This window comes from Bufo gargarizans, chromosome 7 (genome assembly GCF_014858855.1).
Source record: "Bufo gargarizans isolate SCDJY-AF-19 chromosome 7, ASM1485885v1, whole genome shotgun sequence".
Lineage (NCBI taxonomy): Eukaryota > Metazoa > Chordata > Amphibia > Anura > Bufonidae > Bufo > Bufo gargarizans.
In genome coordinates this window covers 27,189,271-27,209,231 of record NC_058086.1, presented here as the reverse complement: position 1 = coordinate 27,209,231, position 19,961 = coordinate 27,189,271, and the positions used below count along the sequence as shown (strand labels likewise).

At 47.9% G+C, this 19,961-nt stretch overlaps 1 protein-coding gene across 3 annotated transcripts in view; it reads right to left on the bottom strand.

The window, feature by feature from the left end:
• Nucleotides 1-17,861, bottom strand: part of RNF220 (ring finger protein 220) — a 187,198-nt gene extending 169,337 nt beyond the window's left edge. For all 3 annotated transcript variants that reach the window (XM_044301093.1, XM_044301092.1, XM_044301094.1), the window contains exon 1: nucleotides 17,237-17,861. In XM_044301093.1, coding sequence (XP_044157028.1) covers nucleotides 17,237-17,861 — 625 coding nt within the window. The remainder of the gene's footprint in view (nucleotides 1-17,236) is intronic.
• Between the last annotated feature and the right edge of the window lie 2,100 nt (nucleotides 17,862-19,961).

Here is a 19,961-nt window from a genome sequence, read left to right as displayed (position 1 = left end):
GAGTCTGGTATACGGCTCTATAGAGCGGAGATATTACTAGGTCGGTACAGAGTCTGGTATACGGCTCCATAGAGCGGAGATATTACTAGGTCGGTACAGAGTCTGGTATACGGCTCCATAGAGCGGAGATATTACTAGGTCGGTACAGAGTCTGGTATACGGCTCCATAGAGCGGAGATATTACTAGGTCGGTACAGAGTCTGGTATACGGCTCCATAGAGCGGAGATATTACTAGGTCGGTACAGAGTCTGGTATACGGCTCTATATAGCAGAGATATTACTAGGTCGGTACAGAGTCTGGTATACGGCTCTATAGAGCAGAGATGTTACTGGGTCGGTACAGAGTCTGGTATACGGCTCTATAGAGCGGAGATATTACTGGGTCGGTACAGAGTCTGGTATACGTCTCTATATAGCAGAGATATTACTAGGTCGGTACAGAGTCTGGTATACGGCTCTATTACTAGGTCGGTACACTCGATGAGAGCGGTTCGCTGGCCACAGAGTGTCAGTCGTTATTGTGGTCCTGGTTCTCTAGTGGATCCGGCTCCTTTCTGGTCAGAACTTGGTGCCAACGCTCAGTAATGCATTGGAATAGGAGACTGACTCTCCCTGGGGCGGTTACTGGAATTAAGGGGTTAATGGGACGTCCTCCCCTTCCCTTTTCTTCTTCCTCTCCCCAACAAAAGCCTTTAAAACCCAATTGTGATTCAAAAAAGTTTTTTTCCCCTCAACTTGGGGCAGCTCCTGTCGCCACCTCATCCATTCTCATCCTCACTCATCAACCCCCTCTGAATTCCACATAAAGAACCCCGATCCTCATTCAGGTTAAGGAGCAGCAGGGCTTTTTTTCGGGGAAGCTAGCCTTATCCAGCCTTTTGTGAGGCCGGTGCTCCATGTTATAAAAGGTCACGCTGAAGAGGTCTCCAGCACACCACCCACCGTCAGTGCACTGCTGCCCCCTCTTCCTTCAGGATTAGAGGCCACAGAGACCGCACCGCCACGGGCAAAGGGGCGCAAGAAATTCCTCTTTTGAAATAAAGAGTCAGAAAAAGCAAGACAGAGGATTAGGAGACAGATAAATGCACTAAGTCACCTCCACACCGACTTACTCAACCTGGCAGTGTCCGCGCCCATTATGGCTCTTTGATGCCCGGGCAAGAAAGTTGGAACAAAGTGACTGAATACATCAGTGAGCGCTCGCCCAGGGTTGGGGGCGATGAGAACTGAGAGAGACAGTTAAATGCTCCCCTTTGTCTTCATATGTGCAGCCGGCCGACTCGAACCAACCCAAGACATCCATGACTGCAACAGGAGCAGGAGGAGGAGGACACCAAGACAGCATTGTTCCATCGAGCAGTCAGTGCCTTCTACAGGTCCCGAGGCATAAGCCCCACTGCACCTCAAGCCTCAATTATACACAGTGGATCATGATGGCCGCTCATCACTGCCATGTAGCAGGCGGTATTATACACCGTGGATCATGATGGCCGCTCATCACTGCCATGTAGCAGGTGGTATTATACACAGTGGATCATGATGGCCGCTCATCACTGCCATGAAGCAGGCGGTATTATACACAGTGGATCATGATGGCCGCTAATCACTGCCATGTAGCAGGCGGTATTATACACAGTGGATCATGATGGCCGCTAATCACTGCAATGTAGCAGGCGGTATTATACACAGTGGATCATGATGGCCGCTAATCACTGCCATGTAGCAGGCGGTATTATACACAGTGGATCATGATGGCCGCTAATCACTGCCATGTAGCAGGCGGTATTATACACAGTGGATCATGATGGCCGCTAATCACTGCAATGTAGCAGGCGGTATTATACACAGTGGATCATGATGGCCGCTAATCACTGCCATGAAGCTTCAAAATGGCGGCTACGGTTGTATACGGTGACAGTGAGTGCAGCGTGCAGATATTCCAGTGGATTCTGACTTCATGCAAAAACAAATCATGAAGTCATTAAAAAAAATCTAATTTTTCAATAAAATAACCTACAAATTCTACAAAACCATTGATTCCGTTTTTTATTATAGATGCAGAAGGACTTTTCTCTCTTTTTTCATATCGCGACATGTTTAGCAGTTTCGGAATCTTTCTGGTTTGCAGTGTAATCGGCTCAGTATCATCCACTGGACTCGGGCCCCCGGGGGCAACCGGCTCTTTGCTCGGCCGCTGAGGTGCGGAAGCGGCTCTCTGCCCTTTTGTCCTTGGTGAATGGCGGCTAATTACTGTGGTCACACTGCATGTTATCTCCTATCTCCCAACAAGAAAAGGGCCGGCCCCGGCGAGTACACAGAGAGGGGCCCGGACACACGGGGAGGAGGCTGGGCTGTGAGAAGTAGAACCAGCCGTGAAACAAGATATCATTTTTCTTGTTGCTAGAAAAAGACATTGAAAAAAAAAAGATCTGAAAGAAGCGAAGAAAGCGTGGAGACAATGGCGGAGGGACGCGGCGCTGGCAGCGGACCCTCTATCAGGCTGCACAGGGGCCATACATTCTGCTCCCTGGCAGCTCTGACTTATCGCAGCCTGGTCTCTAATGAGGTATAATAAGGGGAACATTTTGTAACAACACGGTTCCTCTATTTTATCCGGCAGCTGTGTCACGCCGGTGCCTCGCAGGATGAATCATATCTCGCCGGCTGCATATGCTAAGTCTTGTGTAATTACGCCGGCTTCTTAAATAAAACAAGCTCTAAACCTGTCACTCACATTACAGGCAAACGGCGGCAAATCTCAACGCTGGGATCATTGCAGCTAATTTATCAGGAGAACCCGGGTGAGATTAGAAGGGGGGTCCAGGGTGAAGGGCACAGGGCAAATAAGGTGCAAGGTGTGAGACTGGGAACAGGATGGGCTTGTGGAAGACGTCACCTATATATATTGTCCATCAGGCTACTACTCCCATCATCTGTGGCTCAGTGACCTGCACTGCCATGAGATGACGGTTACACGGTGCCCAATGTTTACCCCGGGGCGACACCTGGATGATGGTAATGGGCAGAACGGCCCATATGCACAGTATCAGCAAATGCTCTTCATTTTACATCAGCTCTAATAAATGGGGATCCCGGGAACCCAAATATTTAGATAAGTGGGTTTAAAAAAAAAAAAATATTAATTCAGCACCGTTCCCGCGCTTGCCACTCCGGTGCTCCGAGTGGTCGTGCTTCTGCGGCTGCAGTGATGATCTCCCCGACTACTCCACATGACCGTCAATAAGTGACCTCACCTGAGTAGTCAGGCACATCATTGCGGCAACATCGGTCTCTGTGCACTGATGATGTCACCAATCATGTGATCATTCAGACCACTGATTGGCTACAGAGGTCACAAGGAGTCGCCAGGCACATCACTGCTGCAGGAACAGAAGCACATGTGTCCAGGAGCAGCGGCGCTGCAGCAGCAGGGGATTCAGCAGGTGAGTAAGGTCTCTTTTTATTTTGTAAAAGTCCGGGAGTTCTGGATTTTTTTGGTTTTGGGAAAACCCCTTTAAATGGGGACCAGGACTGATGCCATTGGGTGCAATCTCTGCACAGAGTTGTGGAATTGGTTGGTGCCACATTTCCGAGGATTTCCCAGATGTGTTTATCCCTCTCTACAGTACCAGCAATGACGGAAGACTGCTTCTCACACCGCAAATGTGCGACCGCCAGAGCAAATGTGCGACCGCCAGAGCAAATGTGCAACCGCCAGAGCGAATGTGCAACCGCCAGAGCAAATGTGGGACCGCCAGAGCAAATGTGCGACCGCCAGAGCAAATGTGCGACCGCCAGAGCAAATGTGCGACCGCCAGAGCAAATGTGTGACCGCCAGAGCAAATGTGGGACAGCCAGAGCAAATGTGGGACTGCCAGAGCAAATGTGTGACCGCCAGAGCAAATGTGCAACCGCCAGAGCAAATGTGCAACCGCCAGAGCAAATGTGGGACTGCCAGAGCAAATGTGCGACCGCCAGAGCAAATGTGCGACCGCCAGAGCAAATGTGGGACCGCCAGAGCAAATGTGGGGCCGCCAGAGCAAATGTGGGACCGCCAGAGCAAGCAAATGTGCGACCGCTAGAGCAAGCAAATGTGCGACCGCCAGAGCAAGCAAATGTGCGACCGCCAGAGCAAGCAAATGTGCAACCACCAGAGCAAGCAAATGTGCGACCGCCAGAGCAAATGTGCGACCGCCAGAGCAAATGTGGGACCGCCAGAGCAAATGTGGGACCGCCAGAGCAAATGTGGGACCGCCAGAGCAAATGTGTGGCTGCCAGGGTGGATGTCTGACTACAAAAACATATGTGTAACTGCCAGAGTGGATGTGTTACCACTGGCGGCACATACTGTACATGCTCCCACACATATACGAACGAACACACTGACTGACAGCCGGACTCACAGATTCCCCAGCACAGCAGACAGGACCTGGCAGCTGGAGATCGATAGCTCCAGTGTGTGATGGATTGCTGGATTCTGCTGACAGGAGACGTGTGGGAGGACACATTATCAGGAGGAGTAACACCCTGGTTCTAGGGCTGGAAAAAAAAGGTTTCCCACGCGGTGACATTAGGAAGACAATAAATCTGCAATCTGTGTTCTGTCCATAATACAGTCTATTGCTCCCTGTTATCAGCCAATTTCAGGGGAGAGGATGACTGTAGGACAGGAGAATACAGTCTACTGCCCCCTGTTATCAGCCATTTCAGGGGAGAGGATGACTGTAGGACAGGATTGCCCCCTGTTATCAGCCATTTCAGGGGAGAGGATGACTGTAGGACAGGAGAATACAGTCTATTGCCCCCTGTTATCAGCCATTTCAGGGAGAGGATGACTGTAGGACAGGAGAATACAGTCTATTGCTCCCCTGTTATCAGCCATTTCAGGGGAGAGGATGACTGTAGGACAGGAGAATACAGTCTATTGCCCCCTGTTATCAGCCATTTCAGGGGAGAGGATGACTGTAGGACAGGAGAATACAGTCTATTGCCCCTGTTATCAGCCATTTCAGAGGAGAGGATGACTGTAGGACAGGAGAATACAGTCTATTGCTCCCTGTTATCAGCCATTTCAGGGGAGAGGATGACTGTAGGACAGGAGAATACAGTCTATTGCTCCCTGTTATCAGCCATTTCAGGGGAGAGGATGACTGTAGGACAGGAGAATACAGTCTATTGCCCCCTGTTATCAGCCATTTCAGGGGAGAGGATGACTGTAGGACAGGAGAATACAGTCTATTGCTCCCTGTTATCAGCCATTTCAGGGGAGAGGATGACTGTAGGACAGGAGAATACAGTCTATTGCTCCCTGTTATCAGCCATTTCAGGGAGAGGATGACTGTAGGACAGGAGAATACAGTCTATTGCCTCCTGTTATCAGCCATTTCAGGGGAGAGGATGACTGTAGGACAGGAGAATACAGTCTATTGCCCCCTGTTATCAGCCATTTCAGGGGAGAGGATGACTGTAGGACAGGAGAATACAGTCTATTGCCCCCTGTTATCAGCCATTTCAGGGGAGAGGATGACTGTAGGACAGGAGAATACAGTCTATTGCTCCCTGTTATCAGGCCATTTTAAGGGAGAGGATGACTGTAGGACAGGAGAATACAGTCTATTGCCCCCTGTTATCAGCCATTTCAGGGGAGAGGATGACTGTAGGACAGGAGAATACAGTCTATTGCCCCCTGTTATCAGCCATTTCAGAGGAGAGGATGACTGTAGGACAGGAGAATACAGTCTATTGCCCCTGTTATCGGCCATTTCAGAGGAGAGGATGACTGTAGGACAGGAGAATACAGTCTATTGCCCCCTGTTATCAGCCATTTCAGGGGAGAGGATGACTGTAGGACAGGAGAATACAGTCTATTGCCCCTGTTATCAGCCATTTCAGGGGAGAGGATGACTGTAGGACAGGAGAATACAGTCTATTGCTCCCTGTTATCAGCCATTTCAGGGGAGAGGATGACTGTAGGACAGGAGAATACAGTCTATTGCTCCCTGTTATCAGCCATTTCAGGGGAGAGGATGACTGTAGGACAGGAGAATACAGTCTATTGCCCCCTGTTATCAGCCATTTCAGGGGAGAGGATGAATGTAGGACAGGAGAATACAGTCTATTGCCCCCTGTTATCAGCCATTTCAGAGGAGAGGATGACTGTAGGACAGGAGAATACAGTCTATTGCTCCCTGTTATCAGACATGTCAGGGGAGAGGATGACTGTAGGACAGGAGAATACAGTCTACTGCCCCCTGTTATCAGCCATTTCAGGGGAGAGGATGAATGTAGGACAGGAGAATACAGTCTATTGCCTCCTGTTATCAGCCATTTCAGGGGAGAGGATGACTGTAGGACAGGAGAATACAATCTATTGCCCCCTGTTATCAGCCATTTCAGGGGGAGGATGACTGTAGGACAGGAGAATACAGTCTATTGCCCCCTGTTATCAGCCATGTCAGGGGAGAGGATGACTGTAGGACAGGAGAATACAGTCTATTGCCCCCTGTTATCGGCCATTTCAGAGGAGAGGATGACTGTAGGACAGGAGAATATAATATATTATATAATATTTAACCAGTATTTAATTCTCCAGTACTGATATAACCTCCAGAGACATTACATCACATGTGACTGATATCAGCCGCTCCTCTTATAACGCTCCAGCACTGATATAGCCTCCAGACATTACATCATATGTGACTGATATCAGCCGCTCCTCTTATAATGCTCCAGTACTGATATAACCTCCAGAGACATTACATCATGTGACTGATATCAGCCGCTCCTCTTATAACGCTCCAGCGCTGATATAACCTCCAGACATTACATCATATGTGACTGATATCAGCCGCTCCTCTTATAACGCTCCAGCACTTATATAACCTCCAGAGACATTACATCACATGTGACTGATATCAGCCGCTCCTCTTATAACGCTCCAGCACTGATATAACCTCCAGACATTACATCATATGTGACTGATATCAGCCGCTCCCCTTATAACGCTCCAGCGCTGATATAACCTCCAGAGACATTACATCATGTGACTGATATCAGCCGCTCCTCTTATAACGCTCCAGAGCTGATATAACCTCCAGACATTACATCATATGTGACTGATATCAGCCGCTCCTCTTATAACGCTCCAGCGCTGATATAACCTCCAGACATTACATCACATGTGACTGATATAACCTCCAGAGACATTACATAACATGTGACTGATATCAGCCGCTCCTCTTATAACGCTCCAGCGCTGATATAACCTCCAGACATTACATCATATGTGACTGATATCAGCCGCTCCTCTTATAACGCTCCAGCACTGATATAACCTCCAGAGACATTACATCCTATGTGACTGATATCAGCCACTCCTCTTATAACGCTCCAGCACTGATATAACCTCCAGAGACATTACATCATATGTGACTGATATCAGCCACTCCTCTTATAACGCTCCAGCACTGATATAACCTCCAGAGACATTACATCACATGTGACTGATATCGGCCGCTCCTCTTATAACGCTCCAGCACTGATATAACCTCCAGACATTACATCATATGTGACTGATATCAGCCGCTCCTCTTATAACGCTCCAGCACTGATATAACCTCCAGAGACATTATATCATATGTGACCGATATCAGCCGCTCCTATTATAACGCTCCAGCGCTGATATAACCTCCAGAGACATTACATCACATGTGACTGATATCGGCCGCTCCTCTTATAACGCTCCAGCACTGATATAACCTCCAGAGACATTACATCATATGTGACCGATATCAGCCGCTCCTCTTATAACGCTCCAGCACTGATATAACCTCCAGAGACATTACATCATATGTGACCGATATCAGCCGCTCCTCTTATAACGCTCCAGCGCTGATATAACCTCCAGAGACATTGCATCCTATGTGACTGATATCAGCCGCTCCTCTTATAACGCTCCAGCGCTGATATAACCTCCAGAGACATTACATCATATGTGACTGATATCAGCCGCTCCTCTTATAACGCTCCAGCGCTGATATAACCTCCAGAGACATTGCATCCTATGTGACTGATATCAGCTGCTCCTCTTATAACGCTCCAGCGCTGATATAACCTCCAGAGACATTGCATCCTATGTGACTGATATCAGCCGCTCCTCTTATAACGCTCCAGCGCTGATATAACCTCCAGAGACATTACATCATATGTGACTGATATCAGCCGCTCCTCTTATAACGCTCCAGCGCTGATATAACCTCCAGAGACATTGCATCCTATGTGACTGATATCAGCTGCTCCTCTTATAACGCTCCAGCACTGATATAACCTCCAGACATTACATCATATGTGACTGATATCAGCCGCTCCTCTTATAACGCTCCAGCACTGATATAACCTCCAGAGACATTATATCATATGTGACTGATATCAGCCGCTCCTCTTATAACGCTCCAGCGCTGATATAACCTCCAGAGACATTATATCATATGTGACCGATATCAGCCGCTCCTCTTATAACGCTCCAGCGCTGATATAACCTCCAGACATTACATCCTATGTGACTGATATCAGCCGCTCCTCTTATATCGCTCCAGCACTGATATAACCTCCAGACATTACATCACATGTGACTGATATCGGCCGCTCCTCTTATAACGCTCCAGAGCTGATATAACCTCCAGAGACATTACATCATATGTGACTGATATCAGCCGCTCCTATTATAACGCTCCAGCGCTGATATAACCTCCAGACATTACATCATATGTGACTGATATCAGCCGCTCCTCTTATAACGCTCCAGCTCTGATATATAATGTAAATTACTGAGTGCATGTGTCTTTGTTGCAATTTTGGAGTAATTTGAATAATTATGTTTTTTTTATTAAAAATACTCAATACATTTCCAAGGATAACAATGCAAGAAACAAACGGTGCAGACAGTGTCTCCATGTATACAGCATTCGGTGAGACTCTCACTGCTTCTTTCTCTCATCCACGGGGCAGTGACATCGGATCTGCTCGCTGCGCGGTGACGTCTCGCGGCTGACGCTCCGGTCACTGTTGTGTCATACATGGAATACGTTGTATTGCTGCGCACGCTGTCTGCTATCTCCAGCCAGCAGATAACACATTGTTGTCCTGTGGGTGAAGTCATTGTGCCCCCCCTGCAATTCTCTCTGCTTTTATTTGTCTTTTGCTGTTTGACAAATGAGCGTGTCCTCTCTCCTCGGGCGCCGCTCATCCAATTTGCAATAGTCCCTCTTAGGAAGTAAAGTAGAAGCCGATATTCTGCATCAAAGCTTCTTGTGGCTCGTGTGATGCATTGTATCCAGCAGGAAAGAGATGAAGTGACTAGGCCGACACCTGCAGCAGGTTCGCTCAGTCGTCTCGTTTAACCCCTGGCGCCTGCGTCCCGGACCAATTTGTCACTGGATGTCACTAAAAGCCATAATTAGCATTTCTCGCACATATTGACATCTCTCTCCTTGCTTGTTCCTGAGCCGTTGAGTGATTTGTGTGGACAGAGGCCCCGCGCGGAGTTTTATCTCCATGGCAAAGATATTGACAGAATAACATTACTGTCCCTCTCAGGACGACAGCGACTTATGGACAGTCAGAGGCCAAGAAGGAGCCAGGAAGACGAGAGCGAGGACATGGAGAGCGTGCAGCACTGTGACCAAGGTCCCGTCACTGCAACCACTGGTCTCACCCAGATGACCTCCTCGGAGCGAACCTGCAATGGTTCCTAGGATAAAGCACAGTCGTAACACAACATATGGAGGAACGAGGGGATGCGTCGGAACGTCTCCATACTAGAAAGTGGAGGCACGGAGCATAGACGTGATACATCACTGATACATTCAGCCCACCTTCTGACCAGTACCCGTCTAATAGAAATCTGCTGGAACACATATCTGATCTGCTTAAGGGCAGCCGCATGGGGATCGTGGACCCATTCACTTGAATGGGTCCACGATCCTTCCGTTCCGCTAAAAGATAGAGCATGTTCTATCTTTCTGCGGTGCGGAGGCACGGAACAGAACCCCAGGAAGCATTCTATTGTGTTCTGTTCCGTGCTTCCATTCCGGATTTGCGGATCCGGTCAAGTGAATGGGTCTGCATCAGTGATGCGGAATGCACACGGAACAGTGCCCGTGTATTGCAGATCTGCAAATGCGGTCCGCAATACAGAAACGGGCAGCACACGAGCCCTAAAGGGGATGTCCACCCAGCACCAGAGGAACCTGGAAATCACACCACAGAGCCAAATACCACAGTCCATCACAAAATACTGCCCCAAAAACTTCCACTGGCGGCCCCCTGGGCATCGGCCCACCAGGACATTTCCTTGTAAGGTCTATGGCCAATCCGCCCCTTCATATATTATATATGTCAGATCTTCCGATTGCGGTTTTCACGTTACAGTTATGGTGACGTCTTATGGACAATGCCCTCAATGAGCGCTCCGATATGTATACGTCATCCCTTTAGAGGGACCCTTAGTATCTGCGGCTGACGGGCTGATCGTGGGGGTCTCATTGGGCCCTTTGCTGTATTTTCCCTGCACTGCACTAGAAGTAGAGTCAGGCCTGCCAGTGTGAGACGCACTACAGCTCCCAGCTCTGGGGTCCTCCATATGAGGATAACGGAAGAGTGACCATCATTAAATGATATCTCACTGAAAACCCTAGTAATGGGGCTCATGTATGGCACAAGTTGGACATTTTCTTCTGCAGGACGCTGATGGTTTTTTTCACCCCCTTCTTCATCGTTTACTACACGAAACTGTAAAAAACGTAACCGTAAACTGTAAAAATCATCAGGGAAAGCCGAATCACTTGGTCAGGTTGCGCCGTGCGATCAGTCAGCTGATCCTATCTCCGTGACCTTAAAACCTTGGAATTTGTGCTTCAAACCAGGAAGGGGGGGAAACCCTGGAGCCGCTGAGTGATGGACGTCAGGATGGTTGTGACCATGGAGGGGATGACAGGAACGAGTCTGATCCCAGGAACAGGCAAAGGAGGAGATTTATCAAAACTAGAGCACGGAATAAGTGACCAATCAGGACGCTGCTTTCATCTTCCAAAATACCTCGGAAAAATGAGAGCTTGAATCTGATTGGCTGCTCTGGGCTTCGATGTCTACATGAGTATGACTGAGCGTAGTTTATTGTGGAGAGGTCCAGCCGCCATGAAGACCACGTGGGCAGCCATATTTATAGCGCCAAGCAAGATCTGCCTTAGGATGGCCCCGACCACAGCGCGGTTTCCGCAAGAAGTTGTCCAATCACCGCTGACCTTAACATGAAGCCATAAGTCAGGTCCGTTTGATTCTGGATCCTGACAGAACTGATCTGTGCAGAAATCAATGAGATCTGTAGACAGAAGGAAAGCGTGCGGAGGTGGGCTCTGATCGGTAATTAGTGCGGCGCCGCGGGCGGATGGCGCGCTCTGTTACTCCTCGCCGTTCCTCCCACAGACTTAGAAGTAATTGTTATTTTAAAAACGATCATTTCATTTTAACCATCGTGAAGAATAAATGGCATCATCCAAGTTTTACGGAGCAGAAAGGTTACAATGTAACAAGCCTCCCGGTTCCCCTGGATACACTGTATCGCCTCAGTCGCCACATAACGATGGTACATTACGGTAAGAACCTAACGCCCAAAGTCAGCGCCGCTCCTGTACACACATCATCTTCTGAGGTTTTATTGTATTATAAATGGGCAAAAAAAAAAAAATCACACAAAATTACAAACCGGGGAGAAAACTGTAAAGAAATAAAAGAAAATTCCTGGAAGATCAAACCTAAAAAAAAATAATAATAGTAAAAAAGGTCTTAAAACCAAGAGAAGGAAACTGTGATGGACGTAAATCAGCCGCCAGCGCTCTCGGCCGCGCACGCCGCATGTCAGCAGCTTTCGGCTACAAAAACGTCAATGAGAAAGTCTGGTGGGTGACAAAATCATAAAATGTGACTGGACGCGGCTTCTGCTGTCACCGGCTGTCCCTCCAGCATCAACACATACTTTGGGTTTCAATATCTAACCTTTTCAAGACATCTGTTTGCTGCTAGTGAATGGAAACATTCCTGATTCCATCCAGTGATTGAAAACATGTCTTGATCTAGTTCTGTTCACACAGCTGAGGGTTTGTTACAAAGTATCAGAGTGGACAATCCTCACCCGCACTGATACATTGTGACAAGCCCTCAGCTGTTAGGGGGAAGCTGGCTGACCCTTTTAAAGGGGTATTCTGATTTCAAACATTTATGACATATCTAACTAACCCCACATCTATCTCTAGAATGGGGACCCCCTCTCAACTGGATGATGCAGTCAGAGGGGGTCCGAACTATGGAAACAGTCAAGTAGGCCGCGCTATGTTGTTTCTGTAGTTCCAACCGCGGAGTCCAAGGCAGAGGAGGTTGGAGAGGTCATTCCAAGGTAGGAGTACCCCTTTAATGTCATTTACATTAAACTAGACAAGCCCTTTAAGTAAGGCCTCATGCACATGGCCGTTGGGCGGCCGTTCCATGCATTGCGGTCCCCAATGCACGGGCAACATCTGTGCAGCGGGCTGGACCCATTTAACTTGAATGGGTCCGTGGTATGTCCGCACCCCAAAAAAATATGACATGTCATATTTTTTTGCGGTGCAGAACCACGGAAAGAAACACCACGGAAGCCATCCGTAGTGCTTTCGGTGTTCCGTTCTGTGACTCCGTTCCGCATCTCCGGAATTGCGGACCCATTCAAGTTAATGGGTCCGCATGCCGTGATGCGGGGTGCACAGGGCCAACGGCCATGGATTGCCGACCCGCCGTTTGCATGAGGCCTAAGGCTGATCTATCCTGATAATCTACAAAACTGGAGCTGAACCTGATTTCATGTCCAGACTGATGGAATTTCAGACACCTGGCCCGTTAACCTTCGTATCCTCCTGATGGCGGAGATTCATCTACCCAGAATGGGACAATATGGCCAAGGATCTGCAGAGTGGGGATGATTCATAGAACGTGCATCTAAATTGGAAGTTTTGCGGCCGGAGAGACTCGGATGACGCACCGTTTATTCCGGTAAAATATTTGTCAGCCGTGAAATATAACGACATATACGGTTGAGCTAGGCAGGGCCTGAGCATGTGAGTGCAGCCATCACCTTCGGACATGCTCAGGCCCTGCCTAGCTCCTGGGGATAACTGTCGCCCCCTAGGGGCTCAAGAATGAATAACACCTGTCTGCAGAAATTGATTTGGGGTCCGCATCATATTTTCTGTCTGATTCTTAATTACATTATTGTTACTTGTTTTGGATGTCCTAATACTGTCCGTTACCGCGGCAGAGGGGAGATGCGTATGGCAGCCATCTTGTCTGCTATCAATAATGAATGTCCTGTAATAACAGTCAGTGGGACCGTCCAGTCGGGCACATTAAGGCCCAATCATCCTCCTTCAATCAATGTCATCACTGATCCCCTAGGTTAACCCTTTCCTCTCCTGCGGTCATCATTCAGTGATCCTGAGCTATAAAGAGGCCACGGGCTGAACATGAAATTTTCCAACATAAAAAAATCAAACAAAGCAAAAAATAAATAAATCCCATCCCAATGAACAACGTCCAAACTCTGTACAGCAGATCTGTACTGGAAATGGAGCTGCCATCCCCGGGCGGCCATAACATGCTGGATGCCCCTAATGAAGATAATAATGATGATGATGTTGGCAATTACAGGCATCGGTTTAACCCGTCCGGTGCAAGAGCGAAAGTGCAGCAGGAAAAGAGTGAATTAAAAAGTGATTTGCATATTCCAGGACGGAGCTTGTGCTTTGCATAAGAAGAGGAGAAGAGAGATTTCCTCTGCTGTGCTGGTGAATAGTCTGCAGGCGTGAAAAGGGCGACTGAATGCAGGAGACGGTTACAGGACGGGAGCCGCCACCATCACAACATCTGGTTAAGTGCTGCTCAGGCCACTGCCAGGCGCTGTAATTAGCACAACACTTGTGCCGGGAAATGAAGCTCGCGCTCAACCCGGCAGCTGGAGACCAGGATGGAAGCATATGAGGAGGCTGCCGCTACAGGCAGGACATACCAGGAGGGGGTCATCCACATCAAGCCTCGGGGAGGGGGTCATCCACATGAAGCCTCGGGGAGGGGGTCATCCACATGAAGCCTCGGGGAGGGGGTCACCCACATGAAGCCTCGGGGAGGGGGTCACCCACATGAAGCCTCGGGGAGGGGGTCACCCACATGAAGCCTCGGGGAGGGGGTCACCCACATGAAGCCTCGGGGAGGGGGTCACCCACATGAAGCCTCGGGGAGGGGGTCATCCACATGAAGCCTCGGGGAGGGGGTCACCCACATGAAGCCTCGGGGAGGGGGTCATCCACATGAAGCCTCAGGGAGGGGGTCACCCACATGAAGCCTCGGGGAGAGGGTCATCCACATGAAGCCTCGGGGAGGGGGTCACCCACATGAAGCCTCGGGGAGGGGGTCACCCACATGAAGCCTCGGGGAGGGGTTCATCCACATGAAGCCTCGGGGAGGGGGTCACCCACATGAAGCCTCGGGGAGGGGGTCACCCACATGAAGCCTCGGGGAGGGGGTCACCCACATGAAGCCTCGGGGAGGGGGTCACCCACATGAAGCCTCGGGGAGGGGGTCATCCACATGAAGCCTCAGGGAGGGGGTCATACACATGAAGCCTCAGGTCTCACATAGACTTTCTGGTCCCTGCAGTTTTAGTTTTTTTTGTAACATATTCACATACTTTATTTTACACATTTACATGTACTTAACCTAAACGTATAAAACATATCAGAATATCCCTACAGAGCGATGACGGCAATCACTACGTGTTTGAAGAAAGTGACAAGAAAATCCGTCTCCGCTCAGTCACCCCGATGTCCTGCCCACGGTCCAAACTGCTTAAAAAGATTCCACCAGATGAGATGCTCTACACATTCGCACCCGCCACCTGTCCTCCTCGCCTATATTCCACAGCCCATAAGTTATTATGTGGGTGATAACCTAAAATCCTACGTTCACCAAAGTGCTGTCCCTTTAAATAGTGGGAATCCTCCTGACCTTGTCACTCTTTAGGGTTTTGCAGTCGAGCCCTCCTGCTTGTCAGGAAGGAAGCAGGGTCCTTATATTCTCCTGCAGGAATGTCGCTCTCACCACCGATACACTCACTGCGGTTCATACCAAGGTGATGACATAAGAGGCATCCGCCATCATTAGCACAATGACTCCTCGCCGTGATACAATGCGACCAGTGCAGCCGTCAATCACATCTATTGCGGGAAGCGTGTTGTTCCTGACTTCTCCGCACCAATCAAAGTTTTCCTAACTCCTAAAACATAAAAACCTAACTTTATTTTTTTTATTTTTCACTTTCATGAGAACTGAACAAATTTTACAGGAAGGGAAAATAATTTTCTAGGACTGGTGTGAGTATGTCCGGGCCGCAGCCCTGTCCTATCTGACACCCTCCGAATCCTCTTTTCTTCTCAGGCCTAAAATGCGTTAACATAAACACAAAGGGGACGGCGGCTAGGACTGCACGTGATTTCAGAGGTGATCATGCTGGTGGGTAAGTGACTTCCCCCATCGACGTGCAGTCACTGATTAGACATTCAGGACATGAACCTGGCACAGAAATAGCCAACCCCAGCCAAGTTCGGGCAGATGGGCTCCCAACTGCACTTTTTTCCCTGTCCCGGGCTCGCCAGGAAATTCACCCACGTCCACAGTCAGGAGCTCTGGGGTCACGCTTGTACAGTCAGTACTGTATGTGCGCCCCGCTGCAGCGAGATGGAGGGAATCTGGTAAATTAACTCCTTAATTACTAATAAAGAAAACCACTATTATTATTATTATTATATAACTATGCGCCGGCCTATTCCACCCCTAACAGTAAAGACCCAGCAGCCACACCTAGACGTCACACATCAACCGATGGCCAGAATCGCGCCACGGTATTTCAGCAGATTGCATTTGCACTTTGCTGCTGCAGGGGGTCATTACTTTTGAAATGAATAATGTTTATTACGGAATCTGGATGAAATCTGTACATGCATCAGTCTCTGTTTTACCTCCGGACAGACAGGACTATTTGGTCTAATCACCCGCGTGGCCTCCGCCATACAGGGGCCAAGAACCTTATAACCCAGCTACAGCGAAGGTGAGGCAGGGCCACAGCGGCTCCTCTCCTGCCTGAGATTCTACAAGACAAAGTGGTTTTTATGGCTCCAACAATTGAGGAAGGTGCAAGGGGCTTAAACGGAATCCTTTTTAGTAGCGTAAAGTTAACTCGGTGTCTAATTCAAGTCGACAGCACAGGAAAGTAGCTTCGACTGGAGAGAAAGAGACAGGACATCTCAATTACCCTCTGTGGCGTCGTAAGGAGACGTTACAGCCACACGGAAGACGGAAACGCCAAAGCTTCGCTATATGGCGAGAAGAGAAATTTATACTCTGACTGAGGAGGAAAAAATGGAAGAGAACTATTGCTTTGCTTTAAAAATTACCCGTAAGCTCCTGTGGGAGTTTTTATCATCCGAGCCGCGAGTGCGTGTCATTTTTTTCTCTTTATATCTCAAGCTCGCCGGGTAAAGTCAGCAGGATCCAGTCCTGAGCTCTCGCCGTCACCTGTGTCAAATGCTTGTGCTCAGAGCCCTTTCTCATCGTAAAGTATAGACGGCGGCCTCAGCAAAGTTAAGGAAGCTTTTTCCCTATAACAATCCAATAATTTTTGGGCCGCAATCGTATCATTTAAAGGCTAATTTAGAAAAATATTAAATTGTGGGACAACGTCGCAGCGGACGCCATATTACGCGACACCTCAAACAATAATAAGCAACTAAAAATACATTGAGGGGTTCTCATAAAGTGAACGATACATCTTGTTACATTGTAATGGGATGTGTCAGTTGTTTTAGCGCATTCGTACTGAACAGTTGGATGGAAAATCATCCCATGGGGGCGCAGCCTTTAGGGGTTGTAGAGGGCAGGCCGCACCGCAGAGGAGGGGGCTCATCGTAGGTTTCAGGACACACTTTACATTCTTCTGCTTGTTACTATAGGTTATAATTATAGAGGAACTACGAACGGATACATTCATGATACATACAGTATATGTTCCTATATGGATACATGTAAATCGGCACAACTTCAAATCTGCGGCAAATTCTACACAGTGTAAATACTGAAATACGAGCTGGAAACACTTACACCTCTCGTTTCTGTCCTCTGGGCTTGACGATGTCTCTCTGTCGGATATCAGGCCGGATACAGCAAACAGTTTTTTCCCAGCGTCGTCCACCTTAAGTCCCCCAGGGGAACCTGTTGGGATCTGCGTCCCAAATTCATACTCTTTTCCGTCAGCATCAGAGAATCGCAGGTGCGGGGATTCCGTATCATGGCAGCTCTTGAGGCGTTTGGCTGGGGTAAATGCAGACTGATAGCTTTCACGCTCCTCGGGGGAGGTAAAAGGTCGGAAGGCGCCCACACCGCTGTGATTCAGCATGCTGATTGGGGAACAGTCTAAGTTTGGAGGGGCAAACTGTGGATGAAGGTGGAGAAGGGAAGGTGGAAAGTCACGGTTGGAGAAGGCTCCGGGGACGCCACCTTGTCTGTGGTACATTGAGGTGAAGGTGTAGGAGCCATTGGTAAAAGGAATGTGCACCTCTTTATCCACGGATACAGGCACTCCAAAAGGTCGCGGCTGCTGGCAGGGTATGGAGGCATCACGACTGGCTTCAGCGGTGGAAGCCAATACCATCAGTGCAGGAGATGCCAGCGGGTTGGGAAGGAAGGAAGAGTTTTCCATCTTAAAGGCGGCTCGGTGTAGATCCATCTCTAACACTTTGGTTTTTGCCAAATGAAGAATTTCGGTAAAGATTCCTCTGGTGGCTGAGGCAATGGGATCTTCACGGCGAGCTGGAAACGTCACTTCATTTCTCCCTCGTGAAACCTGCGTCCACAACAAGAAAGTGAAAGAAAGACGTGAGCCGCGAGCGTGCAGAGATCAATACATAATTATTGTTTGTGTTAGTGCCTTTTAGTCACTGATTCCCCCATACATAGCAATTAACACGAGCAGCAGGCATGTTCACAGACCTTTAACACCGGGGACAAGTACTGCAGGCTGACAACAGATCTACACAAGCAGAAGCACCGGGTGTCAGAGCCCTGTGCCATGTCAATCGTCATCCTACTGTGCACATATAGAACGCAGCAATGGTATCATAACAGCAAACATACATCTTCTGTGTACACATACACACAGAGAACAATGTACACACATGCAGAGAACAATGTACACACATACAGAGAACAATGTACACACATACACACACGGAGAACAATGTACACACATGCAGAGAACAATGTACACACAGAGAACAATGTACACACAGAGAACAATGTACACACATACACATGGAGAACAATGTACACACATACACACAGAGAACAATGTACACACATGCAGAGAACAATGTACACACATACACATGGAGAACAATGCACACATACACACGGAGAACAATGTACATACATACACACGGAGAACAATGTGCACACATACACATGGAGAACAATGTACACACATACACAGAATACACATGGAGAACAATGTACACACATACACAGAACAATGTACACACATACAGAGAACAATGTACACATGCAGAGAACAATGTACACACATACAGAGAACAATGTACACACATACATACAGAGAACAATGTACACACATACATACAGAGAACAATGTACACATACACACAGAGAACAATGTACACACATACAGAGAACAATGTACACACATGCAGAGAACAATGTACACACATGCAGAGAACAATGTACACACATGCAGAGAACAATGTACACACATACAGAGAACAATGTACACACACACGGAGAACAATGTACACAGAGAACAATGTACACACATACACATGGAGAACAATGTACACACATGCAAAGAACAATGTACACACATACAGAGAACAATGTACACACATACACACGGAGAACAATGTACACACAGAGAACAATGTACACACATACACACGGAGAACAATGTACACACATACACACGGAGAACAATGTACATACATACACATGGAGAACAATATACACACAGAGAACAATGTACACACATACACATGGAGAACAATGTACACACATACAGAAAACAATGCATACACATGGAGAAGAATGTACACACATACACACGGAGAACAATGTACACACGGAGAACAATGTACACACATACACACGGAGAACAATGTACACACATACACACGGAGAACAATGTACACACATACACACAGTATAGGTAACACATACATAGAACACAATGTACAAAATATATATAAACTGTTTACGGTATGTACAATATATATTATGTAGAAATACTGTATGTACTTTCCCGGATCTATTTATTTAGCTATTTTGGGGGCGTCTCTCTGTATGGGAAGCACATAGCTAGATTAGCTGCTAGCAGAGGGACAGTTTTTCCCCATAACAATCCTCAATCCAGAAGTTACTTTGCAAATATAATAACAAGAAAAATATAATAACAAAATAAAATCTAAAAAACACAACATATTTTGGTTTCTTGCACAAAAACGGCTGCCCCTGAATTCATGTCTTTGCCGTCGTTAGGACTTGTTAGACCCCCCTATGGTGAGATCAAACGAGAAGAAGAGCCAACGGTGAAGAATTTTCTTGCACTAACGATAAATATTCTCTCGTTTTTATCGGCCGTTATTGCCCTTTCACAGCGGACGATTATCATTAGGAATCATTATTGTATCAGAGAAGAAATGTCCACGTCTTATCTCACGGGGGGCGGAAGGGTCGCATGTTTGTGTATGAGCCGGGGTCTGGGGACGGTGTGCGGTAAGACTGTACATCATGTGGATGTATGAGGACATGAGGGGCATTG